This window comes from Bos grunniens, chromosome 16, assembly GCF_055505025.1.
Source record: "Bos grunniens cultivar Pamir isolate PY7600 chromosome 16, Bosgru_T2T1.0, whole genome shotgun sequence".
Lineage (NCBI taxonomy): Eukaryota > Metazoa > Chordata > Mammalia > Artiodactyla > Bovidae > Bos > Bos grunniens.
The window spans coordinates 45,824,656-45,852,579 of record NC_141180.1 but is presented as its reverse complement, the minus strand read 5'-3'; the positions used below and the strand labels follow the sequence as shown (position 1 = coordinate 45,852,579).

Here is a 27,924-nt window from a genome sequence, read left to right as displayed (position 1 = left end):
CTTAAGTTTCCCAGGAATCCTAGTGCTCAAGAGGATGCAGTTAAGCCCGCCCCCTCACGTTTCCCTGGTCATTGGCCGTTGGTCCCGCCAGCTCGGTTTTGAGGCTGTTGATTGGATAAGAGTGGGGACCGTGGGGGTTCTTACAGCCTGTGTGGAGGCGTGGCCATAACGCCCGGAAGCTCTACCAAGGCCGCCGCGCTATGGATCGCGCGTTCCGGCTCCTCGCGCGTTCGCGTTTACTCTCGCGGAATCCAGGTTCCGCCCCTAGACCTGGCCTTGGCCCGGGTGGCCCAGCAGTCCTCCTGCTCCGGCCTCCGAACGCCGCTCGAATGGTGAGCTCGTGCTGCCCGACCGCCCTGGCCGCCCCGCGGTGACCTTCAGGCCTCCCGCCCTCCGGCCTTAGGGTCTCGGTACTGGCCCGTGTGTTGGAACTTCTCTGCCGGCCCGGGGCGCTTCCTCAGTTGGAGGAGCGCTCGGGAGGGGCGGCAGCTGTGGGCGAGAGTCATGCCGGGCCTCGTGGACCCTGCCCCTGCCGCGCTCACTTCTGTGGCGACTGCCCTTGCGAGGATGCTGAGGTGGACGGTGTGAGGAGGGGGCAGCCACGAGGTGGGACTGTGTCGTGAAGGGGCAGCTCCGCACCTGCCCTTCGTGGGCCCGGCTGAATCCAGCCCCTCGGAGCTAATTTCTGGGGGTCACAGCTGTGCTGCTAGTCGTCTCCAGGCGGGGTTGGAAGGGTCTTGTGAACCTAAGAGATTTTACTTCTCATGCAATTGGCCATTTAGTTTGTGAGACTCTCTTTCCTCACGTAACTTTTGTAAAACCCGGAAATATGAAACTGGCAGAATGTCCTGAAGTACGTTGGAGAAAATTGCATGGGACCTAACTATTGCTGAATCAGCACTTTTAATTGAGGCACGCCCTCCAAGGAACTAAACGTCCAATTTCAGGTTGGATACCCTAACTTACACGAGCTCTTTTTCACTTTAGAAAGTAACCTCCGGAAATTTGGGCTGTAGTAAATAAACATTGAATAGGTATGCTCACCTGTGTATTATCAGGAAAAGTGAGAGAAAGAAATGCTGGTTTAGGAAGGCTTACTATTTTGCCCTATTCACTCTGATTTGTAGTTTGAGCTTTTATTCAGAGAGATGCGGCTTCAGACCCTATTCAATTACTCAGAGTTGGGATTTTGGTCAGGTAATACTGTAACACGACTGAGCGACTGAACTGAATACTGTAATACATACAGTATTATGTAATACATAATAGTGAAGTCGCTCAGTCATGTCTGACTCTTTGCGACCCCATGGACATAGCCAGCCAGGCTCCTCTGTCCATGGGATTTTCCAGGCAAGAATACTGGAGTGGGTTGCCATTTCCTTTTCCAGGGGATCTTCCCAACCCAGGGATCGAACCCGGGCCTCCCGCATTGTAGGCAGACACTTTACCGTCTGAGTCACCAGGATACATGAAAATAATTACAGATACTCAGCAATGTTATCCCTGTGGAAATACTTTGAATTTGGGACGTGGTGAGTGCTTTATTAAATGAATGCTTCCATCTAGGGGATTTTAAAGGCCCAAGACATTTTCTGGACTATACACTTTAAGATAATTTGATGACATCACTATATCTGAAACTAGAAATCAAGGATGCTTTATATTTCTGCAACTCTCTGCTCGAATAATTTTAGTACACTTTAAAGCCTTTTAAAAAGTTATTTTTCACTTATTTAGTGTTTTGTAAAAAAGGAATAAAAGACTGAAGAACTGAATCTATCCTGCTGTTAATGTCAAAAAAAACAAAGCACTATCTTGCTTTTAGTATTGTAGTATTAGCTAACATCAGGTGAGGATAGATTTTTTTTTGTCCCCAAAATTCTAAATACATCTTTTGCCCTCTAATCTTCTCAGCTCCAAAATCTCCGAGTTGATCTAAGTTTTTCTTGTTGCTAGTGTTAAGAAATAAACTATATTCAATACCCAGTGACAAACCATAATGTAAAAGAATATGAAAAAATATATATGTCTAACTGAGTCACTTTGCTGTACAGAAGAAATTAACACAATACTATAAATCAGTTATACTTCAATAAACTTTTTACAAAAAGAACTTCAAATAACCCTAAATTCCCTAAATTACCTTTCGTCTCAGTTAAGAATACAAGTTGGTCAGATAGGAAGATTATGTTGAATGCCCCCTGTGTGTGAAACAGTCACTGTGGGCACAGGGTTTAGACTGCTTGTGTGCATGCATCCCTACTCAGTCGTGTCCAACTCTTTGCAACCCCATGGACTGCAGCCTGCCAGGCTCCTGTGTCTATGGGGGTTGCCATCCCCTTTTCTGGGGATCTTCCCAACCCAAGAATCAAACTCATTTCTCCTGCATTGGCAGACAGATTCTTTACCACTGTGCCACCTGGGAAGACCTTATAGACTGCTGAGGCATGTTAAGTAAACAAAGCAGTTATTAGTAAATAAGCAAAGATGTCATGCACAGTTAAAGTTACTTCATCTTCAAGATGGCCATAAAGTCTGAAAACATGGATAATATTCTATATTGCAGTACAGTATCAATAAACCACTTATTACATATTTGTCAGTATTTTAAGACTTGGTGGTCACCCTGTACTTTAAGAACTGAAAGAATTTAAGAAGTCTCTTTAGAGAAACTGGAAACCCAAACAAAATGAAGTCACATTTGGGATTTTAAACCTCTTGAGATAGTCTTTCTGCCTAAGAAATGGTTTGGATTTTCTTGAATTCTGCAATATTCTTTGAAACCACCTAAGGCTGAGAATGTGAAAGGCATTTTACATTTTCTTTAAGAGATATCATGGTTTAGTTAATGGTTATCTTACACATGCGTAGGGATATATTATAGGCCTAAGGCCTGTACCTTTTTACTAACCTTTAAACGCTTTAGACTCTGGTAATTCTCCAAGCCAGGCTTCAACAGTATGTGAACTGAAACTTCCAGACGTTCAAGCTGGATTTAGAAAAGGCAGAGGAACCAGAGATCAAACTGCCAACATCTGTTGGATCACAGAAAAAGCAAGAGAGTTCCAGAAAAGCATCTTATTTCTGTTTTATTGATTATGCCAAAGCCTTTGACTGTGTGGATCACAACAAACTGTGGAAAATTATTAAAAGAGATGGGAATACCAGACCACCTTACCTGCTTCCTGAGAAACCTGTATGCAGGTCAAGAAGCAACAGTTAGAAACAGACGTGGAACAATGGACTGGTTCCAAATTGGGAAAGGAGTACGTCTGGGCTGTTTGTTGTCACCCTGCTTATTTAAATTATATGCAGAATACATCATGAGAAATGCTTGGCTGGATGAAGCACAAGCTGGAATCAAGGTTGCAGGGAGAAATATCAGTAACTTCAGATATGCAGAAGACACCACCCTTATGCCAGAAAGTAAAGAAGAACTAAAGAGTCTCTTGATGAAGGTGAAAAAGCTGGCTTAAAACCCAACATTCAAAAACCAAGATCATGGCATCCGGTCCCATCACGTCATGGGAAGTAGATGGGGAAACAATGGAAACTGTGACAGTCTTTATTTTTTGGGGCTCCAAAATCACTGCAGGTTATGACTGCAGCCATGAAATTAAAAGATGCTTGCTCATTGGGAGAAAAGCTATGACAAACCTAGACAGCATATTAAGAAACAGAGACATTACTTTCCTGACATAGGCCTGTCTAGTCAAAGCTATGGTTTTTCCAGTAGTCATGTATGGATGTGAGAATTGGACCATAAAGAAAGCTGAGCACCAAAGAATTGATGCTTTTGAACTGTGGTGGTGAAGAAAACTCTTGAGAGTCCCTAGGACCGCAAGGAGATCCAACCAGTCAATCCTAAAGGCGATCAGTCCTGAATATTCATTGGAAGGCCTGATGCTGAAGCTGAAACTCCAATACTTTGGCCACCTGACTCATTGGAAAAGACCCTTAGGCTGGGAAAGATTGAAGGCGGGAGAAGGGAATGACAGAGGATGAGATTGTTGGATGGCATCACTGACTCGATGGTCATGAGTTTGAGCAAGCTCCGGGAATTGGTGATGGACAGGGAAGCCTGGCGTGCTGCAGTCCATGGGGTCACAAAGAGTCAGAAACGACTGAGCAACTGAACTGAACTGAGACTCTTGACTGATAGCCTGTAAACTTGGAGACCACCTCATCAATTCCAGGTTACTGGGGTTAGTGGATGGTAATAGTACTTGGTATTTTTAGGACCAAATAGCCATCACACTGCAATGCACACTGGCCATATTATCCTTTCATGCTTCTCTAGGAGGGGAAGCAATTGTGAATAAAAATGCATCTCCCAGGACATTAGGAAATTGCAGTTTGTGCCTGCCTTATGCCTAGCTGGTTAGACTCTTTAAACTTCTCCCAGAAATTCTGCTCTCTGAATTATGAGATATAAAGACATGATTAAAAAAAAAAAACCCACAATTTTTTTAGTAATAATTAAAAACTTATTTATATTTAATAGATACCATCATAACCTCACTTTTTCATCAAAAGCACTAATAATTTTTTTCATTAATTTAGTTGAGCAGTCCTCTTCTTGCCTAAGCCACTAGGAAGAGATAATGTAAGAAGGTTTTGAAAATCATACACATGGTTTTCAAACTTCAGGTGGACTCATTAGTGGGTGGAGAAATCAATGTAGTGGACAGTAAACAGCATTGGGGTTTTGACTGAATAGCATAGAATAGAAAATATGAGGGCAGGACAGATTGTTTCACAAAACGTTTGTTTCAGCCTTGTGTGTCTATACATGTGTGTTTATTATAATATAAAGGTTTTTTTTTTTTTTTCTGTAGGTCATTGTAAAGAGCCAGGCTTTTTTCAAATTACTGCTTTGGCCCTGGGTGCCAGAGTGTGAAATTTTGTGTGCACCCTTTAAGGGTGGAGTTTCTATTTCCCACAGACCTCTGACCAAAAGTGAGGCCTGTGGCCTCCAAAGCCAAAGTTTCAAGGGACTCTTCTCAGTGCAAGACCCCCAGGCTAGGGACCCTGACACTGGACCTGGCCCTCTTTCTCCTGGGGGAGAATCTCTGCAATTGTAATTATCCTCCAGTTTGTGGGTCACCTCCCCCCAGGGGAGTATAGGTCTTGACTTTACTATGTCTTCACCCCTCCTACCTGTTTTGCCATGGTACCTATATATCTACAGTTGTAGAAGCTATTTTCTGCTAATTTTTCAGCTTTACTAATCAATCATTGCTCTGTAAATAATCATAATTTTGATGTGCTCTTGAGAGGAAATGAGCTGAGTCTTCCTACTCTGCCATCTTAGCCACTCCTGTCCTCTGCAGACTTTTAGGCAGAAGAAGAAAATACACCTCACTGATTATACTCCTGTATTTCTCACTAGATACAAGGATATTTTTCTTTTCATACAATTTAAAAAGTTTTATAACATAAAGTTTTTTTGTTGTTGTTGTTCCATCTTTCTATTCCCAAGGGATAACTACAAAATTATTTGTTTCCTATACAGAGGACTATTTACTAAAATAAGATTACTTTGCTAGGTGTTTTTAAATCTTTTGAATCATCTGATCATGTTTATTTTATAATTAATGCAAGGAGAACATTAATTAAAATTCTGAGTATCTCTTTGAACTCTCTGTAAAATAAATATATGTAGATTCCAAATGTCTATTTTTTTTTCTTAATTAGTATAATTTGATGTACTTGGTAGAATCTTAGGTTCTCCATAAAAGGGATTTTGGGTCGTGGGTTCTTATCCTAGGGAATGAGTTGACTTCAAGGTATAAACTCCTTAAAATCGTATATAAGATTTTACATATATTTATATTTATATTAATTTTTCTAGAGAGATGATCCAATACCCTGAGAAGGTTAGGAACTGATCTGGCCCATGTCTCTGTAAATTACACCATTTATTGTAATTATAGATTAGAAAAGCTGACTTGCTGAAGATGACACAGCTACCAGGTGGTGGGCCATCTCACTGCAAAGCCTGGAATATTTTGTGTTGCACTAAGCTCTCTCTCATGCATAATATTTATAGACAGTGGTTGAGCTTTGGTTAAATATATAATATTTTCAAACTTTGAAAGTATTGTTCTTAGGTTATTTTCCAAAGTTCTAGTAAAATAGTAGATGAAAGCTTGACCAATAATAGGCATATTCCTGAATTGGAAAGATTACTCTTTTGACTTCAAAGGCTTTCTTTGTATTTATCATGTGCATAGTGTATGAATCCTAGAATCCATCATTAACATCTGTATTAATTTGTGTGACTAAAATTTTCAGGAAAAAAACTGTAAGTGTGGGAGAACAATGAGAATCAAAGTGGAATTTTTTGTCTTTGTGGTACTTAAGAATTTCTTTTCCCAAATATGATGTTTCCTGTATATTGGAAACATATATTTCCAATTATTTTGGAATTACAAATTAAATTTATATTTCCAATTATATTTCCAATATTAAATAATTTCCAATTATTTCCAATAATTTCCTGTGTATTTCCTGTATATGATGTTATTTCTCCTGATACTTGTTTTCTTTTCAAGCTGTAACAGTGTCTTGTCTTTATTTTTAGGCAAGCCAAAATTCTTTTCGGATAGAATATGATACCTTTGGTGAACTCAAGGTCCCAAATGATAAGTATTATGGCGCCCAGACTGTGAGATCTACAATGAACTTTAAGATTGGAGGCATGACAGAACGCATGCCAGTAAGTGGCTTTTGTGGAAATGTTGGCTTATTTTAGATAAACTAGGTATTATTCAGTATTGAGAGTCACCCTACCTTATAAATATTTTACAGAATTAAAACGTAAAGTCATTTCGAGAACTAGCTTTGTGAGTAATAAAGTGTTTCTCTCTCGTTAAACTTTTTAAAGTTTTAGTATGCTAGTGTTTTGAGCTATGACTTTGTGAGTCTTTTGGATTTTATTTGATAGAACTAAGTGATTTGTCTTTCATTCTTGCTTGAATTTTTCGTATTTTTACTAGAATGTTGTAGTTTGTAAACATTTTTAATTTTGATTCTTTTTAATTGATGTAAAGCTTTTAAGAAACTGATTTAAAAGAAAACTTTTTAAAAAACTTTATTTTGTATTACGATATAGCTGCAATATATTTATATGATTAATCAAAGATTAATAAATATTAATACATTAATACAATTAATAAAGAATGCTGTGATAGTTTCAGGTGAAGAGCAAAGGATCTTAGCCATACACATACGTGTATCCATTCTCCCCCAAACTCCCCTCCTGTCCAATTTTTCTTTAATATTATACTTTATATCTATCTTGGCTTCAGTTTGTAGAAAAGTGTACACTAATTCATAAAAATACTATCTGTCATGATGTCTGGCATATAACATAATATATAAGTATTTGTTCAGTGCTACATGAATGATTTAATGATGAGAAAACTTTCTTATTTGTATGAAAACAAGTATTTCATATATATATGAAAACCATATTTCATTAAACCCTTACCTTAGAACTAATCTTCAGTTAGATCTGATATGTACTACTAAGAAAGAAAAAATCTGCCAGTTAAAGTTGTGTCATGTCATTGATTTGAAGATACATCTTGATTTCAGAGATGTTAAAGTGTGAAAAGAATTGATAAAATATATTACATATCCTACTGGAGCCCAACTAGAGTATGAAAAATAGTCACCACAAGAATGCAGGATAGGCTAGTAAGCCTAGAAGTCCCCAGGCCTCATCTGGTGAGATACTGCTACCTTTATCTTTTAAATATACTTTTTATCTAAACAGTAATTTTAACTTCCGTATTTTAGCTCATTACTAAGATTTCAAGACTGAATCTTGACAGATTTGTATGCCTTTCCAAGACGCAGTGGATCTTCTTAGAAAAATATCTCTGTAATTGTCAACCCACAGCCAGTCTAATGGTGAGGGCCAGACTACATGGTTGGGAGAGAGAGGGTAGCAGCTGATCCTGAATATTCCCATATAGTTCAACTCCTAGGGTTAAAAAGATCAGTCTTAAGCAATATTAATTGGAGTAAGCATGGCTCATGTTTTGATTTTCTTGCTTCAACTAGCAAGGTGTGTGTTTCTGGGGTGGTGTGATTGCTGCTGCTGCTGTACCAGAGACAGAGCAGTTGTTTGGATCTGGACAGGTGTCTATGAAAGATGAATACAAGGGTTATCAATTTTTACATATTTGGCTTCCATCTGGATTAATTTTCTGAACTACATAAGATATAAAGCAGACTCTTTGTATCTGAGGTCCTTAGGAAAACAAAATCAAAAAAAATTTATGGACTGCTATGGACAGGGAGGCCTGGCGTGCTGCGATTCATGGGATCGCAAAGAGTCGGACATGACTGACTGACTGAACTGAACTGAATCTGAGTGAAGAATACTGAGACCCTTTCATCTCCAATGATATATTTACCATTTTGTTTCAGTAGTGCCCAGTGAAGCTCTGTACTGTGACCTTTTTTATTTTTATGCATCTGCAGACATTGTGGGGTCAGTCACTCCATTTTGGTAGCCAGAGTTGATTGGCATTTGGTTGTGCCTTCAGCATTGGTTTGACCCACTGCAGTGTTCCTGTAGAAAATGAAATTCTCATTTGTTTTCATGTGTAATCCTATGTGTCATATCTTTCCATTTCATTTGGGTAGAACACTTGTAATGTTTTAATTTTAATTTCCTGGATTTAGCAGGAAATACTCTGAAACAGATTAGTGCTACTAACCATGGGGGAAGTGGGGGATGGTGCGCCATGGCAGACTGGTTCCTGGTCACTCACCAACCCCCAGGCCCTACGTGTTCCCCCACACCCCTCACACCCTCCAGCCACCACATTTTCATTCTCTTGATGGTTTACTGTGAAGAGGCTTTTTAGTTTGACATAGTCCAATTTGTTTATTTTTGCATCTGTTGCTTTTTCTTTTGGACTTCTCCAGAAAATCATCACTTAGACTGATATCAAAAAGCTTACCGCTTATGTCTTCAAGAGTTTTATGATTTCATGTCTTACATTCAAGTCTTTAATCCTTTTTGAGTTCATTTTTGTATATCGTATAAGATGGTGGTCCATTCTCATTCTTCTGCATGTGGTGTCCAGTTTTCATAGCACCATTTTGCTACCTTTATTTTACTTGTTGTTTTATTCTTTTCTAAAGAGAAGGAAAAATTATTACGTAGTGTAGAATCCAGTGAGGGAAAATAATGTTGTTGTTCAGTCACTAAGTGGTGTCCAACTCTTTTGAGACCCCGCCCATGGATTGTAGCCCACTAGGCTCCTCTGTCCATGGGATTTTTCAGGTAAGAATACTGGAGTGGGCAGCCATTTCCTTCTCCAGGAGATCTTCCCAAAACAAGGATTGAAGCCCCTGTATTGGCAGGTGGGTTCTTTACTATTGAGCCACCAGGGAAGCCCAAATAATGGTATGAGTGAAAAGTTACTCAGTTGTGTCTAACTCTTTGTGACCCTATGAACTGTAGCCAACCAGGCTCCTCTGTCTGTGGAATTTTCCAGGCAAGAATACTGGAGTGGGTTGCCATTCCTTTCTCCAGGAAATAATGGTATAGCCTGGTGAAATGGTTGAGTATCATTTGTTTTTAAATATGTGATGTAAAATCATGTGTGTTGTAATATCTTATAAAAAATAGGACAAATGGTATATTGTACATCTGTGTGAATGTGTGTATGTGTGTGTAAGGCATACATACATATCTGTGAAAAGTCATTGTATTTGCTTGTGTTCGGTTGCCTATACAAATAGATAAATGATGGTTCTTGGTTTTTATATGCCTATCTTTAATTTTTGTCTATATCCTAAACATTTTAATGTCATAATATTATTTAAGTTATTGTTTTCTGTACAATGTTTGTACCTGCATAAGATAGTAATCTTAAATTTCCATGCTTAAATTGCAAATTGAGATATTTTTCTGATTAAAAATTTTAGATCCCAGTTATTAAAGCATTTGGCATCTTGAAGCGAGCAGCTGCTGAAGTAAACCAGGATTATGGTCTTGATCCAAAGATTGCTAATGCAATAATGAAGGCAGCAGATGAGGTAAGAGGTGATAAGAGTGTTTACTTGTTGGCATTAGATCCCTATTATCTTCCGGATAATGATAAGCTCTGGCCTGAGGAAAGGGGCACTGAATTCTTGAGTTAATGTGTTTTAACATAGGATGACAATGTTATTATTTGGTAAGGATATTAATATGCTTCAAATATATATTGTGGCAGATTTTCTGGATGATTTTATACCTTTCATTTCTCTTTACTTTTCCTTGTAATTTATATAGTTTAAAGATAAGTTTTTAAAGAGGCACTCTTTGAACTTATATATTTGATTTCTTGTTTTATGTATAAATGATTCCCTTTAAAATTGGTTGTTTGATAATATGTGTGCAGAATGTAATTTCACTCTTCCACCAATAACATGATTGTTGTGCAAAGATAAGCAGAGATAACAGCTTAAAAGCTCTAGATATAATGTTCATTGCAGTACTTTTTATTAAAGCAGCTGTTTAAACAAGTTAGATTGTGAAGCCACAGAAATTTAGTTTTTTAAAGAATGTCATAGAACAAAGCCTACCCATATAAGAAGTGGGGAGGAAAGATTGCAAAATGCATGTATTTTATGATCCCAATTTTGTTTAGAAAAAGTGAATAGAAAACACGTTTTTCTGCATATATACTCCCATCACTTGAAGTAGAGACTAGAAGGAGATGCCTAAGTTCTAATCATCTTTATTTCTGAGGGTAAAAGTATGATGACTGTTATACTTTTCTTAGTTCTCAGAATTTTTTACACTAATCACCTATTATTTTTATTCAGTTAGGAAAAAAGTTTTACTTTTAAATGAACCAGTTTTTTTAAGGTAATAATTTCTAACGTGCACACCGATTTTCTTAGCTTAAAACTAAAATCATTCCAGAAGATGAAGTTAAGTGCTTACTTTCCCAGAGAACTTAAAATTAAAAAACTAACTAGCTCAGAATACAAAAATATGACAAAAATAGAGACAAGTCTAGACATGTTTATGTCTGTGCTTGGAGATTGCTACTCATGGGACATTTGTGGGATGCAGTAGCTACTAGTGAACTCACACTGTTAAGTCACTTGTTGGTTATAATGCTGACTCTGGCTGTAACATCTGTTGGATATTCTTGCTGAGTACCAACAGTGAATTTATCTAGAGACTTAACACATTTGCCAGCATTAACAAGTGGCCCTGTCTGGATATTACAGAGGGCAGTTGGAGAAATAGAAGAAAGATATCTTTGATTCAGTTTTCATTTGGAATCAGTGAAATTTTTATGCCATTCACAATAGATTATCTTTCACCTTTTAAAGTAGCAGTGGTTAATTAAAAAGATCATACACCATGACCAAGTGGGCTTTATCCCAGGGATGCAAGGATTCTTCAGTATCTGCAAATCAAATCAATGTAATACACCACATTAACAAATTGAAAAAGAAAAACCATATGATTATCTCAATAGATAATTTTTTGACAAAATTCAACATCCATTTAGGATAAAAACTCTCACGAAAGCAGGAATAGAAGGAACATACCTCAACATAATAAAAGCTATACATGACAAACCCACAGCAAACATTATCCTCAATGGTGAAAAATTGAAAGCATTTCCCCTAAAGTCAGGAACAAGACAAGGGTGCCCACTTTCACCATTACTATTCAACATAGTAATTTGGAAGTTTTGGCCACAGCAATCAGAGCAGAAAAAGAAATAAAAGGAATCCAAATTGGAAAAGAAGAAGTAAAACTCTCACTGTTTGCAGATGACATGATCCTCTACATAGAAAACCCTAAAGACTCCACCAGAAAATTACTAGAAGTAATCAATGAATATAGTAAAGTTGCGGGATATAAAATCAACACACAGAAATCCCTTGCATTCCTATACACTAATAATGAGAAAATAGAGAAATTAAGGAAACAATTCCATTCACCATTGCAACGAAAAGAATAAAATACTTAGGAATATATCTACCTAAAGAAACTAAAGACCTATATATAGAAAACTATAAAACACTGGTGAAAGAAATCAAAGAGGACACTAATAGATGGAGAAATATACCATGTTCATGGATTGGAAGAATCAATATAGTGAAAATGAGTATACTACCCAAAGCAATTTATAGATTCAATGCAATCCCTATCAAGCTACTAACGGTATTCTTCACAGAGCTAGAACAAATAATTTCATAATTTGTATGGAAATACAAAAAACCTCGACTAGCCAAAGCAATCTTGAGAAAGAAGAATGGAACTGGAGGAATCAACCTGCCTGACTTCAGGCTCTACTACAAAGCCACAGTCATCAAGACAGTATGGTACTGGCACAAAGACAGAAATATAGATCAGTGGAACAAAATAGAAAGCCCAGAGATAAATCCATGCACCTATGGACACCTTATCTTTGACAAAGAAGGCAAGAATATACAATGGATTAAAGATAATCTCTTTAACAAGTGGTGCTGGGAAAACTGGTCAACCACTTGTAAAAGAATGAAACTAGAACACTCTCTAACACCATACACAAAAATAAACTCAAAATGGATTAAAGATCTAAACATAAGACCAGAAACTATAAAACTCCTAGAGGAGAACATAGGCAAAACACTCTCCAACATATATCACAGCAGGATCCTCTATGACCCACCTCCCAGAATATTGGAAATAAAAGCAAAAATAAACAAATGGGACCTAATTAAAATCTTCTGCACAACAAAGGAAACTATAAGCAAGGTGAAAAGACAGCCTTCAGAATGGGAGAAAATAATAGCAAATGAAGCAACTGACAAACAACTAAGCTCAAAAATATACAAGCAACGCCTACAGCTCAATTCCAGAAAAATAAATGACCCAATCAAAAAATGGGCCAAAGAACTAAATAGACATTTCTCCAAAGAAGACATACAGATGGCTAACAAACACATGAAAAGATGCTCAACATCACTCATTATCAGAGAAGTGCAAATCAAAACCACTGTGAGGTACCATTTCACGCAGTCAGAATGGCTGCGATCCAAAAGTCTACAAGCAATAAATGCTGGAGAGTGTGTGGAGAAAAGGGAACCCTCTTACACTGTTAGTGGGAATGCAAACTAGTACAGCCACTATGGAGAACAGTGTGGAGATTCCTTAAAAAACTGGAAATAGAACTGCCTTATGACCCAGCAATCCTGCTGCTGGGCATACACACTGAGGAAACCAGAATTGAAAGAGATACATGTACCCCAATGTTCATCGCAGCACTGTTTATAATAGCCAGGACATGGAAGCAACCTAGATGTCCATCAGCAGATGAATGGATAAGAAAGCTGTGGTACATATACACAATGGACTATTACTCAGCCATTGAAAGAATACATTTGAATCAGTTCTAATGAGGTGGATGAAACTGGAGCCTATTATACAGAGTGAAGTAAGCCAGAAAGAAAAACACCAATACAGTGTACTAACGCATATATATGGAATTATAGAAAGATGGTAACAATAACCCTGTGTACGAGACAGCAAAAGAGACACTGATGTATAGAACAGTCTTTTGGACTCTGTGGGAGAGGGAGAGGGTGGGATGATTTGGGAGAATGGCATTGAAACATGTATAATATCATATATGAAATGAGTCGCCAGTCCAGGTTTGACGCATGATACTGGATGCTTGGGGCTGGTGCACTGGGACGACCCAGAGGGATGGTACGAAGAGGGAGGAGGGTTCAGGATGGGAAACGCATGTATATCTGTGGTGGATTCATGTTGATATATGGCAAAACCAATACAATATTGTAAAGTGAAAAAATAAAGTAGCAGTGTTTAGACTGCAGAAGCTTCAATTTGCTGGACAACCAGGAACTATAGTAGCACATGAAAAAAGTGAGTGTCTTTAAAATAGTACTATAAATGATGCCGACAATCATTTGATTCAAACAGCTTAATGAATATAGAATTTTTCTTATTTTTTAAAATACATTTTTTAACATTTTGTTCTGCAGGTAGCTGAAGGTAAATTAAATGATCATTTTCCACTTGTGGTATGGCAGACTGGATCAGGAACCCAGACAAATATGAATGTAAATGAAGTCATTAGCAATCGAGCAATTGAAATTCTGGGAGGTGAACTTGGCAGCAAGAAACCTGTACATCCCAACGATCATGTTAATAAAAGCCAGGTCAGTATACGAATTCTTTTCCTTGTATAAACTGAGAAGAATGCTGAGATTTCCCTTGTAAAACAGGCATTAACTTTTGACAGGATTAATTCTGCTTATATTCTTTAATGGAAAGGAGTTCTTTTATGTTCTTCTTATTTATTTTATGAATCTTGAGTCTATGTATTAAATTTCATGAAAAGCACCTTTAGGGGGTAAAAATCACTTTTAGGATACTTGAATTTAGTATATGTTTATATTTTCATTGATTTATATTTTAAAAACTCTTTCTTTTGAAAAATAAAATTATTTATAAGAATTGCAAAGAATTTCAGAGTTTCTATGTACCGTTTACCCAGCTAACCTTAATATTAAATATTTTACATAACCCTGGTACACTTATCACACGAAGAAATTGAGATTGGTACAATACTCCTAAGCAGGCTTTATTAGTTTTCTATTGATGTCCTTCTTCTTTTAACCAGGATCCAGTCCATGCTCCACATTGTATTGTCATCACATCCCCTTGGTCTCCTCTAATCTGAAAGTTTGCTTTTTGTCTTTGTGACTTTTGAAAGCAGTGGTCAGATATTTCATAAAATGTCCCTCAATATAGGTTTGTCTGTTGTTTTCTCATGATTAGACTGAGACTGTGGATTTTGGGGAAGATTGTTAAGAAATGAAGGGCTCTTCTTGCATCATATCAGGGGTACATGATAATAGCACAAGTTGGTACTGGTGATGTTAGCTCGAATCACTTGGTTAAGATGGTGTCTGCCACTTGGTTAAGATGGTGTCTTCATTTTCCAATAGCCTATACTCCAGCTACTGCACTTAAGCTCTATTTCCTACAGGGAGAAATATCAAGAAATTTTTGGACACTTGTTAAAATAACCGTGAAATTAATAGAGAACTTTGAGGCTATGAAAACAGCCTCTTTTTCCCTAAACTTTTGCCTATTAATTTTTAACATTCATCAGAAGATCTTGCCAATAGCAATTACTGCTGTGATGTTTTAGTAGTAATTTTCTTTCCCCCCTCTTTATTTTTGCATTAATTGAAATTTTTCTGTAAGGAATATTTACAGAATATTCTTCTTCTCTCTCCCCTTGGATTTATTTATTTATTTAATCATTTATATGTAAGCATGAATTCATTAATATTTTTTCTTAAGGTTATAATCCAGTATTTTTATTCTTTATGTTGCTACTCATATCGTTCCATAAAGCCACAGCATGTTGACTCCTGTGTCCTTTGAACATGCCACCATCCCTTTTTTTTTTTAAGGCACTTAATTTTTCCACTACAGGATGCTCCAGGCTTATCATCTTGTATTTTTCCTGTCCTAACCCCCCTAAGCAATCATTTTTCCAAAGACCTTTTGGAGGATCTTATTGGGAAGTGATATTTAAAAATCAGGATCTGGGTACCTAGTGTAATTTAAAGTATAAGGAAGTTTATTTATTTATTTCACATTGCATGGTGTGAAGGATTTTGCAGACCTAGGACTTGCATTTAAATATGAGTTTATCTTTTATGTATATTGAAGTCTGAAATCTACTTCAGAATAACCTAGTGTGTATGGTCAGGTAGAGGACTGAGGTAGAGTTAAAGATAACGTCGTAATTTAAAAGTAAAGGTTTACATTTGACAAAAGAGCATGGTGTTTATAGACTACCTGGTCAGGTCCCAGTTCTGCCAACTCTAAATACTTTGGCATGGCACATAATTTCTTTGACAGATTCTGTTCTATTTTTAAAGTGGTGACCTATCTCGCAGAATTTTCCTCAAGTTTAGTGAAGGAAGAAATGTTCGTGAAAGACTGTATGTGTTATTTAACTGTAAGATGTTTTATTACTGCTATCCTTATATTTGCTAGGTGTATTTCTTTGTGTCTTGCTGTTATTTATTAGCAGGTAGATACAGTAATATGTAATATATTCATTGTAGATGGTCTGTGTAATACCGACCTAAATACCTTCTGTAAAGGAAATCAGGTTGCTTCTTTTGCTTCTTATTTGATCCTAAGTGACTTGGCACACATAAATATAATAGAGTACTAAATATGCCACATTTTGAGTAGTCACTTAGTGAGATTTTCAACTGAGACATTCAAGTTTGGTTTTTTTGGCCTATGATTTAACATTTTATGTTTCTTTTGAAAACTTTCCGACAGAGCTCAAATGATACTTTTCCCACAGCAATGCACATTGCTGCTGCAATAGAAGTTCATGAAGTGCTGCTCCCAGGACTACAGAAGCTGCATGATGCTCTGGAAGCAAAATCCAAAGAGTTTGACCAGATCATCAAAATTGGGCGTACTCATACACAGGATGCTGTTCCACTTACTCTTGGGCAGGTATATTGAGTGTGATTAGATTTGGTTCCATTGTGGGCTTGGTACAAATGGCCAATGTATTACCCTCTAAATCACACTGGTTTAAATGGCCAAGTTTGTAACAGTTCAGTTCAGCAACAGAGATGATTCTGCATTAACCTGTCAGTGATTTTATTGGCATCCACTCAGGAGAAGAGCAGGGCATACTGGTTATGAACCAGACTCCACATCAGTCTGCTTGAGTTTAAATCTTAGCTTTGCTATATGTAAACTATTGGACCTTAGGAAACTTAGCTTTTCTTTGCGTCAGTTTTTCTAGCTGTAAAACCAAGAAAATAATATCTCTTTCGTAGAATAGTTATGAGGTTCAAATAAGCTAATTCATGTAGAATGCTTAGAACTGTTTGTGATATATTGTAAGCACATATTGGTGTTAGCTGTCATCATCTTTATCAGTATCATTATCATAATTTCTTCCTTTGTCTCTCTTATTCTAAATTAGTAAGTTCTTTAAAAATTAATTTTAAAGTGGTTAAATGTTTTGGCCACATGTAAAAGAGGTATTACTCTTTTCCAAAATACAAAAAGCATTTTTATGTTTCTTTATGATGGCTCCGAGGGTAAAGCGTCTGCCTGCAATGTGGGAGACCCGGGTTTGATCCCTGGGTCAGGAAGATCCCTTGGAGAAGGAAATGGCAACCCACTTTGGTACTCTTGCCTGGAAAATCCCATGGATGGAGAAGCCTGGTAGGCTACAGTCCATGGAATCGCAGAGTTGGAGACTACTGAGTAACTTCACTTTCAGTGATACTTTAAAGAATGTCTAATAGTACACATTGCAGAGGAAATACAAGGAACAGATTTTGTCTCAGTAAGCTCACTCCACTTTGAGGTAGGACATACACAAATTCTATATCAAGTATCAGTAACAGTATTTTTGTAGAAATTCAAGTTAGTTGTGAGCGTTTGGCTGCTGGTTATTTGGAAAGATTTCATTTGTAGTTTTGTTCATCTGATAGCAAACAATGGAAAAAAACATGATCATTTACCTTAAGTTTATGACAGCAGGAATGAGGAAAACTGGAAATGATTAATTGAGGTACACATGATGTGACTAAATAAAGCTTACTAAATTAAGTTGCTTCTTAAGCTGTATCTTATTTCTCTTTACATCATTGGCTCTTCAGTTCAGTCTCTCAGTCGTGTCCAGCTCTTTGCGACCCCATGAATCGCAGCACGCCAGGCCTCCCTGTCCATCACTACCTCCCGGAGTTCACTCAAACTCATGTCCATTGAGTCGGTGATGCCATCCAGCCATCTCATCCTCTGTCATCCCCTTCTCCTCCTGCCCCCAATTCCTCCCAGCATCAGGGTCTTTTCCAATGAGTCAGCTCTTCACATGAGGTGGCCAAAGTACTGGAGTTTCAGCTTTAGCATCAGTCCTTCCAATAAACACCCAGGACTGATTTCCTTTAGAATGGACTAGTTGGATCTCCTTGCAGTCCAAGGGACTCTCAAGAGTCTTCTCCAACACCACAGTTCAAAAGCATCAATTCTTCAGCACTCAGCCTTCTTCACAGTCCAACTCTCACATCCACACATGACCACAGGAAAAACCATAGCCTTGACTAGACGGACCTTTGTTAGCAAAGTAATGTCTCTGCTTTTGAATATGCTGTCTAGGTTGGTCATACCTTTCCTTCTAAGGAGTAAGCATCTTTTAATTTCATGGCTGCAGTCACCATCTGCAGTGATTTTGGCTCTACCATACATAAGTTCTAAGGAGATACAGTATCTGTTTTTGAAACTTTTGAGTATCTCTCTGGTTTCTAGTTTTTTTCCTGTTTTTTTTGAGTGTTACATGTAGGAAAACCATTATGTGCTAAAGTCCATTTGGGCCATGACTCAGCTTCCTATGTAAAATCATCATTCTTTGTGACAGAAAGTTAGATTTTTCTGTTTATCTTACCAGAGGTATTTATACTTGGTTTTATTGAAATAGTCTTTTGAGTTTCTTGAGTGTAATTTTTTCTCTAATAAAATGTATTCCTTAAGTGAATCCACCTGGTATATATGTAAGTGATATTAGATCAGATGGAAAGAAGTTGTATCTTCTAAAAAGTATTTTCTTTAGAGCAGTGTGAAATCCCAGTACTAATCAAAAGTATTCATGGTGTTTCAGTGTTGTTAGATAGGGTAAAGAAAAGATAGATTGAGTGTAACTGTATATCCTGGCTTGCTCAGTTGAGTTCTAGTTTATGCCCTCTGTCCTTGCATAGTTCTTACTTAATAGGGCCCTTGCTGTGTTTCAAACATGATGATTTCTGTGGTTACTTTACTTAAAGTATGTTGTACTTTGGGAAGCAGTGTGGCATTCATAGCAGAATTAAAATGCATCATGAAGCTACCCAGGGTCTTACTCTACCCTGTTACCTTCTTAGGCTGTTCAATAAGTCACTTAGCTTCTTGAGAGCTTTTTAAAACACCCTCAAATTCCACGTCAGGTTTTTTAACTGAAATTGTCTTAAGGAGATTCAGTTTTTTTCTTTCTTCAAGTTATTTGAAATGCACCAACAAAATAAATCATTTGCATATAAACCAATAATTTAATGTAGTAAAGTTGTGTTTTTTTACGTTTATTTCCTGTGTTGGTTTTCTATTAAAAGAGTAGTTTATAGTTTATAGGTAGGGTGCATGTTGTTATCAGTGGCATGGCCTACCTGATAGGTTTCTAAATGCCCTTTCACCCTTGTACATTGCTTATCATATACATTAATGTAATTGCCACTTGAGTAGCTTCTAATTTTGTACCTGAGATGTGTTTTTTAAAAACTTATATTCAATGCAGTTAGAGTGACTTACATGCCATTAGGAAATTGTATACTCTCACCTTAATTTCTTTATTTTTTCAGGAATTTAGCGGTTATGTTCAACAAGTGAAATATGCAACAACAAGAATAAAAGCTGCCATGCCAAGAATTTATGAGCTCGCTGCTGGGGGCACTGCTGTTGGCACTGGTTTAAATACTAGAATTGGCTTTGCAGAAAAGGTTGCTGCAAAAGTGGCTGTGCTCACAGGTAGGTGATAACATGGCTTACTACTTATTACCATTAGACCAGTCTGTGTTTTTCTGGGTGTTTCTGCTTTGAATTCTTACAGATTTAAAGTTAGAAATAATACTTCCCCATCAGTCATCTACTTTGTGTCTGTTTTAGAAGTTGTGATATTAATCCTTATCCAGTATTCCATCTGTAAGTTCATATAACATGTAATTATTAAAATCTATTAGTGCTAATTTCATTTACTATCTGGTAGTATTCAATTATTTTCCATTTAAAGCTGTTGTAGGCTTCCCTGGTGGCTCAGTTGGTAAAGAACCTGACTGCGATGTAGGAAACCTGGGTGTGATCCCTGGGTTGGGAAGATCCCCTGGAGAAGGAAATGGCAACCCACTCCAGTAATTTTGCCTGGGAAATCCCATGGACAGAGGATCCTGGTGGGCTACAGTCTATAGGGTTGCAAGAGTCACATGACTTGGCAACTAAATCACCACTAAAGCTGTTTTGAATACTTGTTTTCAAAGTAGGAAGAATCAAATGATTGGTGAGAAATTCATTTGAATAACAAGTATGTTAGAGATTGACTGGCTTAATTTCTTTTTTCCCTATGGCATACTGTGACATTTCTTTGAATTAATGACCTTTTTGAAGGTCTCAATAATAGTAACTGTTACTAGAGCTGTTGTCTCCAGAAAACTCTTATTAACATGCAGATCTTAACAGAGAGTACAGATAATTCTACATTTCTTATTATTGCTTACTAGCAGAGATTTGACTTTTAATTAAACTTTAATCAGTGAGAATTGTAATATGGGGTCTAGAATATGTAGATCTTTAAAAATTTGAACATGGGAGCGACTGAGAATGTCTAGTTCATTTTGACTTCCTGATCTCACAGAGGAGCTTGTAGGTCCTGGCTAGAGAACAGAATGCATGTGTGCTCAGCCACTTCAGTAGTGTCTTTTGCGAGTCCGTGGACTCTAGCCCACCCGGCTTCTCTGTCCATGGGATTTCCCAGGCAGGAATACTGGAGTGGTTTGCCATGCCTTCCTCCAGAGGCTCTTCTCGACCCGGGGATCAAACTTGTAGTTCTTACATCTCCTTCATTGGCAGGCATGTTTTTACCACTAGCGCCACCTGAAAAGCCCAGAGAAGAGACTGCTGCTGCTGCTGCTGCTGTGTCGCTTTAGTCGTGTCCGACTCTGTGCGACCCCATAGATGGCAGCCAACCAGGCTTCCCGTCCCTGGGATCCTCCAGGCAAGAACACTGGAGTGGGTTGCCATTTCCTTCTCCAATGCATGAAAGTGAAAAGTGAAAGTGAAGTCGCTCAGTCGTGTCCGACTCTAGCGACCCCATGGACTGCAGCCTACCAGGCTCCTCCGTCCATGGGATTTTCTAGGTGAAAGTAATGGAGTGGGGTGCCATTGCCTTCTCCAAGAGAAGAGAGTAGGATGCCTCAAATGGGGGGAAAATTGTACTAGGAAAGGAGTTCGGAATCGAGTGGAGTGAATTTTACCTACTTTTCATCTTTACTCACGGCATCATACACATGTGTTTGCAATAGCAGAATGATTTTTCATTTAGTATTTTATATTTCTTTCAACATTAATTGTGCTTGTTTTATCTTTTAAATGTGCTAGTATCATTAGATTCCTTCTACTCCTCAGGACATCTTGAAGAAATGTAGAGAAAGCTTGAGTCTTAAGCATTTCTTTATGAAGTTAAATTTTTATTCTGTTTTTGCTTATGTTCATATACTGACAGTTTCTGTTTAACTTGCTGATATTAGAAAAATGTTTAATTTTACCTGTTAACTCATACAGGTTATTGATTTTTTTCTTCAGGCTTACCTTTTGTCACAGCTCCAAATAAGTTTGAAGCTCTGGCTGCTCATGATGCTTTGGTTGAACTCAGTGGAGCCATGAATACTACTGCTTGCAGTCTGATGAAGATCGCAAATGATATTCGTTTTCTGGGTTCTGGTCCTCGCTCTGGACTGGGAGAACTAATTTTGCCTGAAAATGAACCAGGAAGCAGTATCATGCCAGGTAATCATGTAGCTGGCTCCCAGGTGGCTCATTGGTAAAGAATATACCTGCCAAGCAGGAGATGCAGGTTTGATCCCTGGGTCAAGAACATCCCCTGGAGAAGAAAATGGCAACCCACTTTAGTATTCTTGTCTGGAAAATTCCATGGATAGATGAGCTTGGGGCACTACAGTCTGTGGGGTCGCAACTAGTTTGACATGACTTAGTAACTAAACAACAACAATCACCACATAGCTGATAAATGTTAGAACTGAAACTTGATTAGAACCCAGGCATTCTCATCTACAAAGCACGGCTGTTTTAGTTTAACATGATCTGTAAGTAGATGGGGACGTATGTGGCACACTTGTTTCAGAATGTGCTTAGGGCTGCCTTTGATCAGAACTTCTGGGAGCATCACCAACAATATAGGAGAAAACAATTTTAGTTAGTATCGTGTATTCTGATTTCCATATTAGAAAATGTGTAAATAGTTCTTTCACAACCCAAAGCAAATAGAATTCTAGAACAGGCTATTAAAGTGATCTTAATGGGTTGAATAAAAAGAATTATATCACATGTCTCTTATTTCATTTTTTGCTTTGGGCTTTGGCCAGTGAGGTATGGGAGGCTACACAGATATGGTTGGGGCCTTGCTTTATTATATGTCTTGCTTTGTCTTTCCTTCTTTTCTTGTTTATTTGATCTAAAACCTAATTTTAACTCATACTTGAATCCATCGGTGTGCTCGATGTGGTTTTCTTGAAGGAAAGGTGAACCCCACCCAGTGTGAAGCAATGACCATGGTTGCAGCCCAAGTCATGGGGAATCATGTCGCTGTTACCGTTGGAGGCAGCAATGGACATTTTGAGTTGAATGTTTTCAAGCCAATGATGGTAAGTTTTTGATTTTTAATGCCTTTGACCCAAAGCTAGTTGTCTTGGTTTTTGTCTTTCATAAAGATTTCTTAAAGTTCATTAGGTGTTAAGATAATATGAGTAGCAGTTGGAAGTCAAGCATATATTAATGTTAGAAGATTAATCCTGGATATTTAATTAGGTGACTTTTAGCTTAAGTAATTGATGGTTTGCTTTTTATAACAGGAAGAAAAATTCTGAAAGTGGGTTATAGGTTTCTTTCTTGTCCCTAGCCACTGGGGACGCCAACTGCTAGAAATAAGTTCTAGTTCCTCAGTTAATAAACAGAGGAAAGAAACTCTGCCTCCATTCTGTCTCCTTCTTACTGCTGCTTTCTTCCTCTCCAAATTCAGCTGTTGTAAAGGAATGCCCACTCTCACTTGCATATGCACTGCAGTTGGGCTTCCACACTTGCACTTGTATTTGAATTGTTTTTGTAGCACTGTTGAGTCCAACAGACATGCCACGGCTCTTAACTGCCATCTGACCTAGACTTGTCCCTTGAGACACTTTTGTCCTTGGTTTATTCAGTAATTTCTATCTAGTTCTCTTTCCTTTCTCTCTCAAGACTATGATTGGTCTTACTCTTCCATACACCTTGAAAACATTGTGTCCACTCAGTGTTCAAATCTGTTCTATTTCCTTCATCTTTGTGAAGATGGAACAAAATGGCATCATCTTTTATCCAGTTTCCCCAACTTCAGATAATGGAACTGTTACCTATTAGAGTCCTCTATTTGTGTGAAGTGTTATATCTAAATATATATTAAAGGCTTATTTGTAGTTTGTATCTGATGTAAAGTCTGATTTTAATTTGATAACATGCAAATGACAAATATTATGTTTATTCATTCACTGTATTCATTAAATATTGACTGAGTACTAGTCTATGTCAGGCACTGTCCTGGTTGCTAGTGATAGAGCAATGAACAAAACAAATTTTTTTGCCCTTATGTGATATGCACTCTAGTGGAAAATAGAAGACAGACAAAAGGACATCTCATATTAAAAAGCTTTTCCTTTCAGGTCAGATTCCAAACAGTTAACACCAGCTGCCTGGCAGATACATGTGCATAACATTAAATGTCTTGCAGTTTTTTTTTAAAAGATCTGTTTTGTTTTTAATAGTAAGTCGAGATAATCAACATTTGCGATATAATAAAGTTGTTAGTATCAAATTAAACCTTGGAAGTTCTGTGTGAGTCCACTGTTGGAAGTACTGTTTTCAGACCCTGGGATTTTAGACCAGAGAGATTAGGATGCGGATATATATTTATTTTAATATATGTTGGAAATGTCACAAAAAATGCTAAAACAAACTAACATGCTGATCATTAAGAACTGAGAAGCCCTGGCTTCACTCATTGCCTCACACACACGCTGAACTTTACAACCTCTGACTATTTCAGTTCTCTCCATCAGTAGAACTTCATCAACTCCTACAACTGGAATTTATTTTCTTTCTCTGCGTTCTTTAACATTTCATACCTGTATTTTATAATACCACAGACTATCTCGTGCTTTAGTTTTTTTGTGTTTATGCCTTTTCACCTCTTAAAAAAGCACTTCTCTGTCCTCAAATGTTTATAGTTTCTTTCATATTTTTTGGGGGTATGATTTCTTACAGGTTGTAAGAGTGCTATATGTTAATTGAATTATATTCATATATGAACTAGCAAATATGTTATCGAACAAAGAAAAAAGCTAGGCTTAATAAATCTGTCTCTCTCTCAGATTAAAAATGTGTTACACTCAGCCCGACTGCTGGGAGATGCATCGGTTTCCTTCACAGAAAACTGCGTGGTGGGAATCCAGGCCAACACAGAAAGGATTAGCAAGCTGATGAATGAGTCCCTAATGTTGGTGACAGCTCTTAATCCTCACATAGGTATGCGTTTAAAGAATAACAATGTCATTTTGAATATACAGTTTAAAAGCTGAGAAAGTTTTAAGAGACTAAGACTACTGGATCAATGTTAGTGAACAACAGATTTCTTTTGAACATTGTCTTAAAGACATTTTGAATTGTGTTGAAAGATGCTATATATATTATTTATAACCTTTATGGTGTAATATTTCTTTCAAAAACTTGATTGATTATACTTCATTTTATTTGAAATGTGGCAAGTTCAGAAGTAGAACTTAAAGCTTATTTTAATCTTAATAGGATTTAGATACTATGGGACATTAAATTCAGATACTAAATATCCTCTCAGTTTGTATTGTTGGGACTTGCTGACTAACAACACTGAACGAACTCATTTTTCTACCTTGTCTAGATGCTACTATACTTTTGTTGTTGTTGTTTTATTCAACTCAGAAATGGATTAAATTAAAAAAAAAAAAGGGTTATGTATGCATTTCTTATAGGGAAAGGGGGGAAATATTTTGTCTAAAACTGTGGCTTTTGTGTTGCAGGCCTTTTCCAGATTTATAAATATTTCATTATATAGATTCAAACTTGTTAACTTGGATTATAGATCGACCATAATGATCCCTGTTAAATACACTATTTTAACTCATAGATTTTGAGGCACTCACTGCTTTATGTTATAATGTATTAAAAGCCTTTTCCCACCATTTCCTTACTGCTGAGCTGAGGGTTTTGTACATTAGAACAAGTTATGATGCAGTCTTTTGGTGTGATATGAGTACTGTTTTAAAAAAGTCTTTAATAATCTTATACTTTCAAGGCTGATTTTATATCTGGGCTTCATGTCAAACTATAACTTCAGTCTTATAAAGTTAGAGCTCCTGACTGCTGCAGGTAGCTGTGAGCCCAATATACTGTCTGTTTTTGGAATAGTATGAAAATTGGCAATAATACTGGATTCTTTTGAAATTATTGTACCTTAGCATTCAGCTAGAGAGATGCACAGAGGAACCCAGAGGCTCATGGGATAAGTGTTTCATCATGTTTATATTCCAGAATTTGTTACTAAAATGTTTAAATTAGAGATACTCCTAAAGCAGAATGATTGATATCTTTCTTTGAGTCAGTTTAATGTGAGGTAAAGGCCGTTCAAGAATAAGTGGGCAAAAGCACGCCTGACTGGTGACAAAGCATGAGCCTTACAACTCCACATCATGGGTTCTGATTGTGCTCATTATGTATAATAGGTAGTCATGTTTTTGGGACTTGAATGAAAACTGAAAGGGTTAGCATAATGCATAGACTTTAATGTCATTATTAACGTTAATGTCATTATTAACATTAAAGTATGGAATGTCTAATATTAACCCCAAAGGTTTAACATGAGAATTCTTTCAAAGTTAGTTTGATCAGTAAATGCCCATTTCAACATGTTTAGCATTCAGTGTTAATTTTGTATTAACTATGTCCATAATGTTTTATAGTAGATTAATTGATACTATGAGTAACATCTTATATGTGGTTGATAATCACACATGACACATAACATTTTGTAGGTGGTTAATAACTGCACATGACACATAACATTTTTTAAAAATATTTATTTGGCTGCACATCTTGCTTAGTGGATAATCATTGCAGACTTCTCTTTGTTCATACCCCTCTAATCTTGTTTTTTTTTCCTCCTTCATTGGTTTCATTTTTGTTAATTTCTCTTCTTTCTGGTTTTTGCCTTTTTAAAAAAATTACATTAAATCAAGATAACCAGAATTGCCCTGCCTCTATTAATTTTAAAAGCAAATAACTTTGATGTAAACAGTAGATCTGTGACCTCTTGTGCAAGTATATGTTTGTCTGAAACTTCCCTACTTGTACTGTGTACCGTCTGAAAAGAGTGGAGAACAGAAAGAGATGCTGGAAGCTCTGAAGGTGTGTGTCTCCTCAGAGCCCTGCCTGCTCCTCCCTCATTGTGAGAGGACTCTCCTCTCTCTTCCCTCTTAGAGCCCTTTACCTTTACCACAGTTCCTGGTCATGCAGTCCTGTATTTTTTGTACTGCTGCAGCACTAAGCTTATTAATGCTTTGTTAGAAAGATAATTATTTTTGGTTAAACATACTATTGAAACAGCACATTTATACTACCCAGATGTAGACTTCTATGTCTTGGTGCTACGTGTGTATGTGTGTGTTTGTGTGTGTAGAGAGAGATGTCTTATGTGTATATATTTTCCCCCTTATGAAAATATCTGTATTAGTGAGCATTTCAGTTTAGGGACACATCTTATAGAATGTGAGGTACGTATTACTTAAGAAAAGTGAAGAAAGGTTTTATTCTGTGTAAGAAGTGACAGCTATCAAGATAACCCACTGCTAAATATTTTTAAGATTAAAAAATGTTTACTTAAGAGGTTGGTAGCGTCAAATAAATAATAATGATTACTCTTGCTTTAGAAAACCAAGTTTCACTACTAACTCCTATGTCACCTTTTAATTTCTTCAGGGTATGACAAAGCCGCCAAGATCGCCAAGGCTGCACACAAAAATGGATCAACCTTAAAGGCAACTGCTATTGAACTTGGCTATCTCACTGCAGAGCAGTTTGATGAGTGGGTAAAACCGAAGGACATGCTTGGTCCAAAGTGATTTAAATAAATGTATAATAAAAATGATTATGTCATATAAAATAAAAAGTGATACAGACTCCTTATATTTCTCAAACAAAAATGGATAAATATGAAAGAAAATCGCTATTGAACTTGACTGTCTCTAGCAGAGCAGTTTGGTCAGTGTATAAAACCTCAGGACATGCTAGGTCCAAAATGAATTTTAAAAGTGTCAAATAAAATCACTAAATTATATAAAATCAAAAGGAAAACAGACTTATTTTTCTTCTATCTTAGTTGACATAGTTGAATCTGTGATTTTTGTGCATGGGTGTTTACCATCTCAGATGTTTTGTAAGAGGCATATGAATTTTTAGAGTTTCCATTTTTTTAGTTGGTGTTGTTTTAAACAAATTTTCTTATAGTAAAAAAAGTACCTGTGACCTCATTCCCAAGTTATGTCTTCAGACATCTTTTATTTTCCTGTAATTTGGGAGCATAAGCTGACCAAGCTTTTGCCCTCCTAAGTGAGAATGTGAGTCTGTGTGTGTGTGTGTGTGTGTGTGTGTGTGCGCATGCATATGTAAAGAATATTTATATACATACGTATATAAGATAACAGGTTAGATTAACAAAATTAAGAAATATACCTATGTGCTAATTGCACAGATACACACACACCTCCTGTTCTTATTTGAATTATCATAGACTGAAAAGACTATGAGTCAAAAACTATAGGACATGGATTAGATTAGAAAGGACAAGGGATGCAAGCAGGAAGCTTGGAAATAAAGGGAGGCTGTCATGAAAGAGAGTCTTGCCCATCATCTCTCTGCAACAGTGCGAGGATTTTTCCACAGGTAGCTTCAACCTTAGGGAATTTTGAATTAGCAGTTCTAGGGAGATCCAGTGGAGAAGACAA

The 27,924-nt window shown here is 37.1% G+C and overlaps 1 protein-coding gene across 1 annotated transcript; it reads left to right on the top strand.

Annotated features, from left to right (window-relative positions):
• The first annotated feature begins 167 nt into the window (after positions 1-167).
• FH (fumarate hydratase) lies at positions 168-27,268 on the top strand. The gene is made up of 10 exons (XM_086342671.1): positions 168-332; positions 6,587-6,721; positions 9,955-10,065; positions 14,029-14,205; positions 16,361-16,543; positions 19,435-19,600; positions 21,428-21,631; positions 22,379-22,506; positions 24,262-24,415; positions 26,900-27,268. Exons 1-10 carry the CDS (start codon positions 201-203, stop codon positions 27,040-27,042), a joined length of 1,533 nt encoding a protein of 510 aa, XP_086198797.1. The 5' UTR covers positions 168-200; the 3' UTR covers positions 27,043-27,268.
• Positions 27,269-27,924: the final 656 nt, after the last annotated feature.